At 53.6% G+C, this 13,837-nt stretch overlaps 2 protein-coding genes across 2 annotated transcripts; one reads left to right on the forward strand and one right to left on the reverse strand.

Moving 5' to 3' along the window:
• Nucleotides 1-2,502: 2,502 nt before the first annotated feature.
• On the reverse strand, nt 2,503-7,207 carry LOC34619279. Its single transcript, XM_026334541.1, has 11 exons — nt 6,474-7,207; nt 5,764-6,145; nt 5,452-5,592; nt 4,845-5,024; nt 4,562-4,671; nt 4,356-4,442; nt 4,061-4,181; nt 3,600-3,755; nt 3,281-3,349; nt 2,788-2,886; nt 2,503-2,658 (listed from the first exon to the last, which is right to left on the reverse strand). Exons 1-11 carry the CDS (start codon nt 7,205-7,207, stop codon nt 2,503-2,505), a joined length of 2,235 nt encoding a protein of 744 aa, XP_026190326.1.
• Nucleotides 7,208-8,331: 1,124 nt separating this feature from the next.
• On the forward strand, nt 8,332-12,797 carry LOC34619277 (protein IWS1 homolog). Its single transcript, XM_026334554.1, has 10 exons — nt 8,332-8,806; nt 9,431-9,510; nt 9,775-9,816; nt 10,316-10,475; nt 10,931-11,009; nt 11,128-11,203; nt 11,748-11,787; nt 12,107-12,186; nt 12,431-12,493; nt 12,708-12,797. The coding sequence occupies exons 1-10, from the start codon at nt 8,332-8,334 to the stop codon at nt 12,795-12,797; spliced, it is 1,185 nt and encodes a 394-aa protein (XP_026190339.1).
• The last annotated feature ends 1,040 nt before the right edge of the window (nt 12,798-13,837 follow it).

Below are 13,837 nucleotides of genomic sequence, written 5' to 3' on the forward strand. Positions count from 1 at the left end.
ATGTGCACAGAAAGGGTGACTCCTCTACTATAAGATCCATACAGAGCAATCCTAGCACGATACGTACAAAGCACCAGGTTGAACTCACGGAACGAGTCAAATGGGCCTATAAAGGGGAGCAAGCACCTTGTTTTCACCTGCCCAGTAGCAACCGTCTTGGCGAAACGTAAAAATGCCACAGTAGCATTCGTGTATCACTGCAAGCACACATTCCATAAGTTCTGCTGACAGGCCGGTCATAGGTTGAAGACACCGAGTGCATTGAAAATAAACATTATTGTAGCTTCTACTATTTTAGTCTTGGAAATAGGCGAAATTTGTGAGTCGGCAGCCACCCCTGCACCCACTCTTCGTGTTGTGCACTCTTGTATTCCTTGAAAAATGTTAAATTATGGGGTTAATATCATTGATGTAATGTATCAGGGGTGTTCAGTGAGACGGTTATTGGTCTTGTCACTAATATGACATACCACTTTCGCCTAATACTCAAACTACAGTAGATCATATAGCATGCAGCAATGGATGATTGTGTACATTTATTGCCGGCCAGTGAGAAAGTTGCCATTTTGTTGCTTAAATAATATAGAAGCAGCATGCCTAGTTGATACCGACGCCATGGCGGTTTAGACTTTGACACTCCCTGTGGCAGCTAGTACATGCCGGTTTAAGAAAGGCCAGCAGGGGCTGTGTGTTACAATGAATGAATGCCAACAACATACACAGCCCTTACGCTCAGCGCCGTCTATCTTCCTGCTACCGTATTCGGGGACGATAACCAATCAAGAATAATTATGATGGGATTATAGCTTTGGTTGGGCTAAGCAACCCCCCGTGTGTGGTCGCCCGCCAAAGGATCTCGACATCCCCTACAAGAGACAAGAAAGCCAGAGATTACTTTAATAGACGGAAGTTATGGAGTTATTGTTGCTTGAAAGGATCCAGAAGTGATCTTATAGCTCCATAGAGGTGACTCAGCCGTTTTGGAACTCCATAAAACGGGTGTATCTTCGCAAGCGCTTAGCCAGGCAGTAGAGCCTAGAGTATCGACATTAAACTCGCTAGCTGCTCAGCTCATTGACTGGCTGAATATCTGTTCAACGGCCATTTTCACCATGTATCGATTCGTCCTTTTATGTCCCCACTGCAAGTCACGCTGTGTAACACGGTTAACCCCAGTGGGGTAGCCTGAGACGCTTCTTCCTTCTTAACACTGCGCTCGCCATACCCTTCGAAAGGTTTTGGTTTGTGGCGTGAGAGCATTCTATACTAAGGACTGCCGCGCATTCTACCATGTCCAAGAATGGCTGGCACTTGTCCTTATGCTTAGCGCCTCGATCATGCACACCATCAGTCTGTTGCGCCCCGTTGTTGCTGTCCCGATCTGCTCTGTACTCGCCACCTTCCCCTCAATGTCTAGAGTGTCAGCCTTCTTGCAAGGTAAACTACCACTCCAGAAAACGTGAGCGTACCTTGCTGTAAAGAATCAATGCGCAGTATGGAATGAACTACCCCTACCAAGATTCCGGCTCTAGCTTTCCTGCTCTTGGCATTATTACAGCAAGTCTGGTGTAATCTCAAGCAGTACAAACAACGTGAATCAAAAGGCTGAGCACGAAATGCTAGCATGCATGTGGCACCAGCACTTCGGCCAGAAATTTCCTAGGATATTAGAATATATTCCCTGTTTCGCCCGTTATCTCCTATGACCTAAAGGGGAATTGGAGAGGCACTTTAAATACATCGGGGAGTGAGCTGTGGGCTATTGCACCCCTGCACACGCAAAATACAAAGAGCAGCACAGAGCTGCTGATGTACTCTTACTGCAGGTAAATGCCTCCTAAACAAGAGCCCTATTGTGATGCATCGAGCCACCTTACTACATGTACATGTCCTTACAAGCCCTCAGATGAGACAGCGGGAACTCAAGTGACCTCTCTTCACGGCAGCTCGTTGCTTACCATGCAGTCAGATCCCATGGGCTATGAGCTGGCTGGAGCCTCTTAACGGATCGCATTGGGAAGATGGAGGGGCGCAAAAGACAATCTAACTGTTGTCAATGCAGATCCAACGAGACATCGCCCCAGATCCACGAGCTCGTTTAGCTGGTGAACCAGAGGCAGCAGTACCCGCCAACAGTTCATAGGTAGCGGCAGGGCACTCCGAACGCGATTTAGTCATGATTTTTGCGGGCCTGTACAGCTTGCAGGGGAGCAAACAGCAGCGCCACGGAGACACCGACACTGGCACCGCCAGTAAGCAGCTACCGTATGGAGAAGCCTCATCTGTTTTCCTGGACCTTGCCCAGAGACAAAGAGTGCGAAAAATTCCCAATACATCCTTCCTGCAGCAGCATCCTGCTCTGGAGAAAAGGCGTGTGATCCCTCTGGACATTGCAGTCTATGCCGTATAAAGACAGCTTTTCTCCAGTCGAAGTCTACGCTAGGTTAAAATCCACGTGGGCCCCAAAACAATGGTCGCCAAAACGTTAGACGTGTTGCTGCATTAGATGCTGGAATTTGAAGATCCATTGGTTGTGCTTGGGCTACTGGATCCGTTAGCAGCCTGTTGTGCTGTTTTCATTAAGTCTTCCTGCCCCTCTTGCTGGTGCTCGTCTTCAGGTCTGCGGACGCCATAAGCGTCTGCCAGACGAAGCAACTCCTGAGGCGAGCAGCCACACCCACGAGTAGAAGAAATAGCGCCCCTGCGGCCTCATGGATCGGCAGAAAGCCTCATTGGCAGCGACAACACGAGGGAGGAAGCGGGTTCGTGAAAGCCGAATAAGCCCACCTCCGCAAACAAATGAGGGATCTTGTGCCCCTCCGTTACAACCGAGGGATCGTACACGAAAGACAAGAAGATGCGTCCAGCGTACGACACCACTTCTACCTAAAAAGCCCAGAGACAGCTGAAAAATACGGAGGGACAGTGGGCTGGAAGGCGAACGCAGCTATCCAGAGGAATGAAACCGTTTGTTTGCTTGAACAAAGGCGGGACTGCTGATCCCCAAGCAGCACAAGCCGTCAAGAAGAACGAAATTAAGGGACCTATGGCTACGCGCCAGGAACGCAATAAGCAACCAACGGGAGCTCAAAGAAGCAGCGGCGTCTTCTGACAAAGGATATTGTGAAGGCAGGGGCACACCTCGAAACAGCACCATGGCAGGGGCCGCAGCACCAAGAAAAAGAAGTCGGCTAGGTCTTATCTTTTAATTCTCCCACCGAGAACTTTGACGAGTTTCACGAGCAGGGCAAGGATACACCCAACTACTGCGGGGCCTTACTTGTGGAATGAGATTGGGGTAGAGCACCTGGACTTCAGTAATCTTACAGCCGCAAAAGTGGACGGGCGCCTGCAGCAGCCGCAATCGAAAAAAGCGCGCAGCGCTCAAATCTCGCGCGGCTGCTTCGGTTGATGCACAGACGAGAAACACCAAGACACGTGCCCTGGAGCCCAGCGAGCGTAATAAATGAAGGACAAGCTTCTCGTAATAAGTGTGTTGTTGTCAGGCTATTGGCGAGCATTTCTGCGGTTCCTCGTGTTGCTTTGCTGCCCTCCTCCCACACGATGCGTGCTGCGGCTCAAGGGGATAGATGTCGTACAGTGTAGGCAGGTAGGTTAGAGAACACGACACTGTGGGTGCTAAAGAGGCCCTCCGCGGCTTGACGAGTCAGCGGCGTCGGCAACAACTGCCCTAGAACCTTCTGGCAGAGGAAGTCTGCTGCTGGTTGTCGGGATCGCTTGAGGGAAGTCGTAGCCTACAGACACGGGTAATACACAGACATACACACACACACAGAGACACACACACATGGCCGAAGAAGGCGGCCCTCTTGACTGCAGTAGCCCCTTGCAGGGAGAGCAGCGCATGCCATCTTTCTCAAAAAGTCTTCCGGACACAGAGATGAGGAAAGGCTGCCGCCTTTTCAAGCGTACAGACACACGACAAAGCACGCCGCGCGGCAGATCCGCTGGGACCCACACGCGTGCTATGTGCTCTCGACTCGCTTTTCCTTGCTGCTGCTAATGCCTGTGGGAGGTGTGCTGGGGGGAAGGCACCGACCTGTTGAACGCGGCTAAGCCTCTCCCGCGCATCTGCAGCGTCAGCTGGCAGTGTCAGCGATGTGAGGGTAAAACGGTTACGCAATAACAGCTGAGAGGAATCTGGCAGCTCTTTCGTCCGCCTGCAGCGCAAAAGAAGTGTCTCTGCAGACAGAGCAGATTAAAAAGTAATGCGAAATCAGTCGAAAGGGTGCACACGCCAGGCGGGCTGGATATATTATTTCTAGAAGGAAGGAATTCTCCGACCTTGGCACGAAAGCACGACACACACAGAACTCGATGCTGCCCAGCCTCACCTGAAAAAGGCGCATGCCACCAGCATCTTCGGCAGCGTGACGCCTGCGCCGTGCGAGAACTGTTCATCGCCTTGCAGCTCACAGTACCTGCAGAAAGACAAAAGGAGACGACTCCATGAAGTAGACAACACAGAGGGCTCAACAAGGAGCCAGCAGCGCGAGAGAAGCAGTGGCAGTGGTGGCAGCAACAGCCTAAAGCTCCTAACCGTTTCATAGCTCCAGTAAAAGCGGCAACAAAGACATCATTGAGAGTCGCGTTCGCTTCTTTCTTGATAGCCCGCACGAACTGCAAACTGAGGGGGGACGCTGAGGCCACCTGCAGCGCAGCAGCAGCCCCTTTGTGCAGGCAGCAGTAACGGCCATCAGAAAGTTCGTAGACACCGCTTCCGAGGCGTCAGCAAGCCAAGCGCACTTGCACTACTTACATGCAGTACACAAAAGCAAGCCTTTCGACAGACAAAGCAGCCCCATGCAAGGCGTAGTGCATACCTGAGCCCGCTCACACCATAGCAGCCTGTTCCTGTGCTCCGCGGATCCTGTCATGGGTGTGCATGCATCGCGTTTGTTGACGATGGCTGCAACAATCGTCCTCAGCGCCCCCCGAAACAGCAAGGCGCCTACCCAGAGAGCTTCTGCGAGACGCCGAGGGGCCTTTAGGAGGACTTTTGTCTGAGACGGCAGAAGCGAGCACGAGAAGGATCGGAGCTAGAGGTGCAGGGGTGAGTGCTACAGCAGCGGCGGTCCACGTGAGACGCAAAGCCACATCGCGGACTGTAGGAAGCTGCATGCACTAGGCAAAGAAAAACAGGGGCTACACAACAGCGGCAGCAAAAGCGGCGCTAGACACCATTCGCGAGGCCGAGTAACACTGGGGCTTTTTTCTGGAAATAAGACTTTCTGCACACGAGCATCCATTGTAGCGTATTGCAGGTTTCTCGCGTGCGGATGTACGTACGACCACCAAGGCCTCCCCTTAGGGCCGCTCACGTACACCCGACACTCGTTCCCCGACAGACATCCTGTGGCTGCCACCAACGCTGCAGTGGAGAGAGGCAACTCTCGGAAACTCATCGCAAATCGGCAGAAACCAACATACCCAGCGCAGCAGATGAGCGGTAGGACTTGGAAGATGACAAAGGTGCTCCGCCGCCGCAGTCGCAGGACCCTTGAGGATCGGTGGCTCTGTCCACTCATTGAGAGGCAAACCTTGCGCGTCCGTCAGCAGCCGCAGGCCTAGCTGCAGGTGTACAGACAGCAGAACTGGCAGGAGGCGTTCATGGAACAGCGTGGGAGGAGGCGCCAGGAGGGCTGCAAGGGCAGTGGCTGAACAGTTTTGCAGATACACTGCACCGGTTTGAGGGCCGGCTTCCCCAGCACGTCCAGCGACAACAGCTGGGTGGGCGCTAACCTCAATAAGCGAAATGCCGTCCCCTATGCAGTGCTCTGCCCGGATCATGATGCAGTGCCTCGGAGCCCCCCTCAGTCCGACACGGCTTTCAGCGCCTGCTCGCTCTTCTGGAGTCCGATAATCCTCCGAATTCCAGTCCTCAACGAGCTCCCTCGACTGCTCCTCGTCATCATTCCCCCGCTGCTGTGCCTGGACGGCCGTATTCTCTATGAGCCAAATCTGCCACCTGGGACGCTCCGGATCGCACGGCTGGCACATTATCCATTCGGTGCACAGGTGGAGCTCCGCAATGCCGCGAACCCGGAGCCGCCGCACGTGCGCCCCCGGGTGTACAGACACCTCGCGCCACCGAGGGTACAGAAAGCTGACGACGGGAACGCTGCTGCGGCCACAGCGCAGAGCACCACACACCCAATCGGCAAAACTCAGAGTCTTCCTGACCCTACGCCCTTCCACGTCTTAGCGGCAAAAGCTCCCATGCCCACCTCTATTCCCCTCCATTCGCCCCTTCCCTTCTAGTACCACTGACACGCAGCAGAAGCAATCGCCGTTCTAACGCCACGCTATAGCTCCGCTGGCGCTCGAGCTCAGCAGCAAGAAGAGCAGCCGCAGAAGCCTCTCAGGTGGCCTTAGCCGCATTTCGTAACCGAGGATATCACCACTCGTACAGCGCATAAGCCAAAACTGCGCCAACACCAACAGCATCTTGCCTGAATCTATGAAATTTCAGGAGCCGCGTCTCGACGAGCCTTTGCACCGCTTGAGTACTCGGGAGGCTTTGGGCATACAAGCAGGCGGAGACCACGTGATGCTTCACATTGGATCTCGGAGGAAAGCACCCAACAGCCAAATTCAGTGAAGAAAAACTCATACGACGCGGCAAGCGCCGGCGGTGTTCGGCCCCCGGCAAAAGGCAGTCCTGCTCTGCCTCAGAGTCCGCCTCATCCGCGGAATCGAAAGATCCCTCATCCCATAGTTCTCCCTCCCGCGTGGTAGGAGGCGGAAGCCCCAAGGTTGCATGCGCCTCAGAAACCCCAGAAACGTCAGAGCCGCTGCGGTAGCTCTCCGAATTCTCGCTCTCCCGTGCAACAGAACTGCCTCTGCTGTGACTTTCCGTCCTGCAATGAAGTGCTGCCACGCGGGGACTTGCTGGCTTTGCATTGGGATCCACAGCTGGATACCCAGCAGCGTCTGTGGAGGTGCCTTTGCATGGCAGCTTGCCTCGCCCGCTGCTGCTGCTGCGGGGGGCCCTCCTTTTCCGCTTGGCAGTCACCTGGGGAGCCGCATTGTGCTTGAAAACTCTTCCCCAGAACCAAATGCCGTACACAAGAGAGCCAAGCAGAAAGAAGTATACCCACAGAAGCCCCTGCTGTAGGGGGGCCACAAAGGCAGCCAGAGTTCCCAAGGCACCCGCACCGATCGCGGCACCATGGCCTCGCTTCATTGTGATGGTTCAAAAAGGCTCTCTCTTGGAGGCTCTGATCCTAGTTCGGATGCCCTAGAGTCTGCCTGGAGAGCGTGGCGTGTGTGGATCGTCGTTGAAGACGATACCGCTGCGAAGGGGCTAAGGCGGAGGGGTAGAAAATCGGGCACCTAGAAGGCCCTTGCGGGAACAGGGGAAGTAAGGGCTACAGAGCGTGTCAGTACGATGTGGATTGGACAGCAAAAATTCTACGGCGCGGTTGCTGCGGCGGCATCGGCGTCCATGCGCGAATGCTCGGTGGAAAGGCGAAGGGACGACCCCAGCAGTCAGCACTGGGAATGCCACGGCCTCAAATGTGTGAAGAGAGCTGTCGGCAGACGGTGTTTTGTGCGCTTTGTCGGATGACCCTCCAAGAAACTGCTCGGTGTGGGGTTAGTTGGGACAAGTAGAGGGTGCTGGCTGCTCTAGGTGGTAGTAATTACTTGAGCAGCCTTCGAGTCTCGGGAACCTCTGGGCAAGAGCCGTCTCATGTGTCCGTCCTTCTACTACAAAAAAGACTAAAGCAAAAGGGAAATCGCAAAAGAAAGGTAAGACACGAAATGGAAGCCGAGCTGCTTTCCTTCCGAGTTCGCTACGAGTCCAACCGAATGCGTGGGGGCTGGAAGGACGTGCATGAAGGCGAAGGCGCGTCGGCTGCCCCACCTCCAGGGGAATATCATGCACTCTAATGATAAGTGAAATCAGAATACGGTGAATGTAAGCACAGGACAGGCTTCCATGGGTGCTCTCTTCTGATCGACCTCCATTCGCATGCATGGGATCCTCCTCGGCATGCGAGGTGGTATTGCGTTTTCTCTCCTTCCAAAAGCATGATAGGGGGATTCTAATCCCAAGAGAGTCCTGGTAATCGCGAAAAAACGGATTCTCAGGGCAGCAGCCGAAACTGCGTCAGCAGCAGTCAGTCGATCATCCGGAGAGTCTTCTGAACGGCAGCGAAGATCTGCGTGAGGAAGCGCGCTGCCCGCGGCAGCAGCGGCGGAAATAGGGCCTTGACTCTCTTCTTTCCGCAGCAGTAATTTTGGCAGCAGCGGGAGCAACGGCAAGAGCACCCCATCAAGCAGCTCACTCTGCAGCCACCAGGCACAATGGCGATACCTGAGGCGGGCGGACTCTTTGGCGTGGAGGAGGGCGTGAATGATGACAAGATCCATGAGGAGGAGGCGCTGGATTCAAGAGATGAGCGCTTTCGGCTTTCGCAAGAACAGAATGTCGTGGAGGAGGAGCAGCGACCCCTGCCAGCAGAAGAGGAGTTGTTGCAGCAGCAGCAGCGGCAGCGGCAAGTGGCCGAGGAAGCAGCACCTCACAGTGAGCTGTCTGCGCGTCGAGAGAAGAAGAAGAAGGACAAGAGCGAGAATAAGCACAAGCACAAGCACAAGCACAAGCATAAGCATAAGCACAGAGAGCAACGCAAAGGAGGGGGCAGCAACAGCGGCGGAGGAGATGGAGGCGATGCAGAAGATGAAACTCTCGGAGGCTTCATAGAGAGGGATGAAGAAGCCGCCATTCACGAAGACCCCGACGACATTGTGCCAGTAGAGGGAGGAATAGAAAGTGATGTGCGTTTTTTCGCGACTGCGTATCCTGCCGACCAGTCTTCGGCTTCCCAATCGCACTTTACTCTTTGTGACTGTCTGTTTCCCCCCTAGGAAGGAAGGGCTGCAGAATCGAACGCGTCGCTCCTTGTAACCTGCTGAGCACTACGGTCGATGAGGTTTGCAGCCGGTGTCGCATGGGGAAGCCTTGCCATGTGTGCTTTTTGCAATCAGCGGGAGGTTGACTGGACAGATCCAGCCCCTTCAGCCGACCCAACAAGCTTCGAAGGAGCGCTTGATCGTCTGAGACAGAGGCGCAAAAGGCGGCCCAAGCCTCTGGACTCGGATCTCCAGCTCTTTTGCAACCAAATGCTGCAAAAAATGTCTGAGGCCTCGCAGCAAGGTAAACAGGAAGGCCGCAAAAAAGCTGCATGCGTATATATAAATATATATGTGCGGCGGGTGTGTGGGGCTTTTGCACAACTTCCGAGTGGCCGCTGCGCATGTACTTGCCCGGAGTCACGGCTTTCGCCTGTACAGGCAGCTCTGGACGGGAGAAGGCGTGCGTCTCTCCATGGGTGCATGCCTCCCTCTGTGGACTTGCTCCGTGGAAGCCTCTTCCCGTTTGTGTTTCGTTTCTGACGCTGCACAGACGAGCGAAGTCTTGAGGCAGGAGAGCCGGCTACTGCCAAATTGCAGATGCTGGACTCGGTGTGCACAGAGCTCGTCAAGGTAAAATCGCTGAAGCGTGCTAGAGCGTTCTGGGGAAGGCCGCTCTGCGGCTGCCACATGGGTAGAGGGGGTCACTTCTGCATGCACGAGGGGAGAAGAGGCAAGGGTAGGGTTTGCTCGAACTTGCACTGGGGTGTAGTTGGACGGAGGGGGAGCAGGCAGCAGCGGCTGCCAACCCCAAGGCCTATGCCCCTAGCAACAGATGCAGCAGTAGCCGATGATGCTGCTGCTGCTGCTGCTGTTTGTGAGGCTTCCTGTACTCAGCCAAAGTGGAGGCACTGGTTCGTTTCCGAAGGATGTTGTCAGGTGAGCGCGGTCTTGCCCTTCGTGTTCTTAACACTGCTCCCGTGCGGTTACCCCTGCCTTTTCCTTCCCCCATACCACCAGAGCAGTGCCCTCTGCGCAAGCTGGCTTGCTGCTGCGGCTTCTCATGGCCCTTCACATCCCAGGAGTTCTCCACGAGGCTCGCCTGGGGTGCCCCTTTGTCTCCTGCTTTTCCGCGTGCACACCTGTGTTTTCTGTGGCGGGAGGGGGGTGAGAGAGGCCTCTTCAGAGCTTTCACAGCGCACCTGCTCTTCTACCCTCTGACTTCGCATCTCTTCCTAGGCATATCGCGTGTCATCATCACCTCCGCCCCTACACATGTGTGTGTCTGCGTCTGCACCTGTGATGTGGGGAACACGTGTCCTTTTGTTCCGGCTCGCTTGCCTCGATGCCATAAATGCCTTTCTGCGAAGCTCGCCAGTGCGCCGCTCAATTCGTCCATTCATAAGTTGGAGCCTTCGTGTTTGCTCGCCTTTTACAGGTGCTCGCAGGCTGGCTGGCTCCCTTCAGGGATGACACACTCCCCAACTTCTCCCTGCGGAGGCGTCTGCTAGAAGTCTTGGGGCACTTGCCAATCACAGCTCAGGATCTTGCAAGCAACGATCTTGGCAAAGTACTGGTCCTTTTGTGGCAGCACGATGGTCAGGCAGATCCACACGGTTGCCTCCTTCCTCAAGCGCTCACGCCTTGTGCAAAGGAGCAGGCCTCCCAGCCTTCTCAACATCTGCAGACGTCTTCCAAAAAAGGCTTTGCGGCGGGTGCATGTAGCTCTTTATGTATATGTGTCTATATATGTGTATATGTGTGTATACGTGTATATAGGTGTCTATAGGTGTCTATAGGTGTGTATATGCGTGTGTACGTGTGTATATATGTATATGTGTCTATATGTGTCCATATATGTGTATATCTGTCTATATGTGTCTATATATGTATATATGTGTCTATGCGTGTCTATGTGTGTATATGTGTATATGCGTGTCTATGTGTGTATATGCGTGTGTATGTGTATATATGTATATGTGTGTCCATGTGTGTATATGCGTGTGTATGTGTATACATGTATATGTGTGTATGGGCGTTGGCTGTGCTACAGATGAGACGGAATCCAACCGACAACTTATTAGGGGCCTTATCCAGAAATGGATGCGACCGGTCTTAGGGCTTGGCTCGAGGTGTGCAAGCAGCTGTAGCCTTCTTCCTGCTGCTGGCCTCCCTCCTGCCCTTGAACGCACTGCTATTTCTCTTTTTTTGCTTCTTGCGCCTCTTTGCTGTTGCCTCTGTCATACACAGCCATCGGCAGCTCTTGTTTGAGCGGGAGAGGGCCTTCGAGGCGAACGACTCGGATTTGCAGCAGAAGCTCGTAAAGGTGGGCAACAAGCACCCCAGAAAGACATACTCTCATTGCGGAGGGGGGGAGAATGCGGCTTTACTGTGGGGGATTTTCTTGGGCGTCTTCTTTGACACGACGAGGGCCTTACCCGAGGCTCCATTAAGTGCGCTTTTGCGAAGTGTCCTTGTATCCACTAGCCTCGCCTAGCCCCCATTGCCTCGTGTTCTACCTGCTACCGCTGCTTGCTACTGCCGCCTCAGCCGGCTCGACGCGGCTCTTCTGAAAGGCACTCATAGTCCCTCTGCACTGTGCTGTCTTGTGGCTGTTTGTGGGGCTTTTGCGTTCCCGCTTTAAAAATCTGTCTATTGAGCGCATGTCGTACGTGAAATCGGTATATCGATGTGTGTGTGTGTGAACATCGTTCGGAAACAACGGGGTTGTTTCTGCTGACAAGATTGTTTCTGTGCTCTATAAGCTATATTTTCATATATATGCGTACATGTAGGCGTGTATACGAAGCGGGGTCTGTGCGTGGGGTGCCTTATTTAACTGCGCGTTTTTGTTATTGCCTGTGATGCAGGCGGCCCAGGCGGCTCGGCAGTTGTCAGAAAAGGCAGAAGGTATTCGTCTGCGTGTCTTCGCACCTGACCGACCTGCTTTCCCTCTAACGCCTTCTCTGTGCCTTGTATTGAGCTCTCTCTGCAGCCTTGGTTTGTATATATATATATATATATATATCCGTGTATGCATGCGTCTAGTTTCTCTCTTGGCGTATACGCATGCAAGCGCAAAAGACATGGATGGTGTGACCTCATCCGATAAGTCCATAGTCTTTCGTATTCCCTGTTCTGGGGGCCCCTTTTCAGGGCCTCTCTGGGGGTTTCCTGTCGGCAGCAGCAGCACCTCGCAGTCGCTTTACTTATAAATGCCTGTTTTCAGCGGAAAGAGCGACTGAGCAAACGGCAGAGAAGAGGCGGCGCACAGCCAGAGTGCCTGTAAATAGAGGTCACAACTTTATTGTAAGCGCATGGGAGGCTCTCTGACTTCCTGGACATAGGTTGAAGAAGCGGAATTTCCTCGAAAATAAATACACACCAACTGTGTCGATGCTTTTCTCCTGTTGGCCATCCTTTCCGGTGTAGCTGGTGCTTCAGCTGCTGCCGTTGCTGGTGCTGCGCCGTAATGGCGTCTTGCGGGCACGCATAAGCCAGACTGTTGCTATGAATTGCTGACTGCGCTGACTGCGTCTTCGTCGATTTGCAGATTCAGCCGAGATCTCAGGTCGAATTCAACGAGGAGGAAGGCAAGCAGCAACAGGTTTCTCAGGTAGGTACACACTTCTGCGTTTCGTTGCTGTTGCTTCTGGCACAGCTTCTTCGGTACAAGCAACTGTTCGGGCCAGACTAGGAGCAGCCACAGGAGCGACGGGGGGAGCAGTACCACATTATGTGCGCTTCCTCATGTGCAAGGACGGCGATTGTCGGTGCTTTCTAATGAATAGCCCTATTGGTGCCGACGCTCCTGCTCCTGTGTGCCGCAGCAACTCAACAGATCTCTGCGGATCGCTTCTCGGGCTCCCCGCCGTCCTACAAAAGCAGCAAAGGTTTCAATCGAAGGGCGGGATTTGTAGGAATAGCCAGCTGCAGTTCAAATACATTTTTATGTTGCTGCAGTTTCTGCGGTGGCTGCGGCTGTCGCTGCTGCAAGACTGTGGTGCTTACGGGAACTACAGCACGTGGTCGCCCCTGGCGTGCTGGAGGCTCAACACCTCTGGAAGCACTTGGCTGCTTTTGTTGCGACTGCTTTGGTGCTGCTGCGTCTGCTGCTGCATTGAGTCATTTCGTGAACTTGTTTTGCCTGAGGCTATTTCCTCGTATAGCTCTTGCTGGTACGAAATTGTCGCCGTGGGTAGCAAGCAAGATGAGGAGGCCTTCAATAACTCGGAGCTCCCAAGGCTCCACGATAACTCCTGCCGTAGTTTGAACGTCAGGCTTCCGACAAGCTGTCGTATCTACGCGTGTGGCCTTTACCGAGGAAACGGCGGGGGCAGCAGGCGCTGCACTATTTGTTATTTCGAGGCAGTTACATGCTTTAGTTAGGCCATCGGGCTGGTTTAGGGGACTGGCAGATGCAAGGGGTTTCAATTGCAGGGGCCGCTCAAGATATACGAACACATACTTATGCATCTTCTTCGCGAATCTTATCGCTTCTGTCTCAGCTCGTTATATGCATTCATGTATTGAGCGAACAAGGAGCAGCTCTTGGGGGAAAGCCCTAGGGGATGGGGAAAAGGCAAGACGTCGAGGAAATTCTTTTATTGTTGCGACAATCCATGGAGCTACGTCTTCTTGATGTGCTTTCTTTCGCCCCGCGTCTGTTGTACAGTACGACATACCACAGAAGTGGTCAATTGTTTTACTCACAGCCTTCTGTACAGGCATTCGTATTCACGTCATAGAAACTCCATGTGCATGCAGGCCGCTCTGTTTACAAACAGCACGTGCTTGGATATACACAGGTGAACAGTGGAGTGATGCTGACGTCCCCATTAGCCCACAAAGTCGCACTTACCTCCTATTTTTTCCTTTGTGCCTGTTGACCCTGTCCGCTGGTACGCATATAACACTACGCCTTCTTGTACCCAGCTAGTAGTACACTGCAATCAACAAC

This window comes from Cyclospora cayetanensis, unplaced genomic scaffold (genome assembly GCF_002999335.1).
Source record: "Cyclospora cayetanensis isolate NF1_C8 unplaced genomic scaffold, CcayRef3 CcayRef3_contig_44, whole genome shotgun sequence".
Classification (NCBI taxonomy): Eukaryota; Apicomplexa; class Conoidasida; order Eucoccidiorida; family Eimeriidae; genus Cyclospora; species Cyclospora cayetanensis.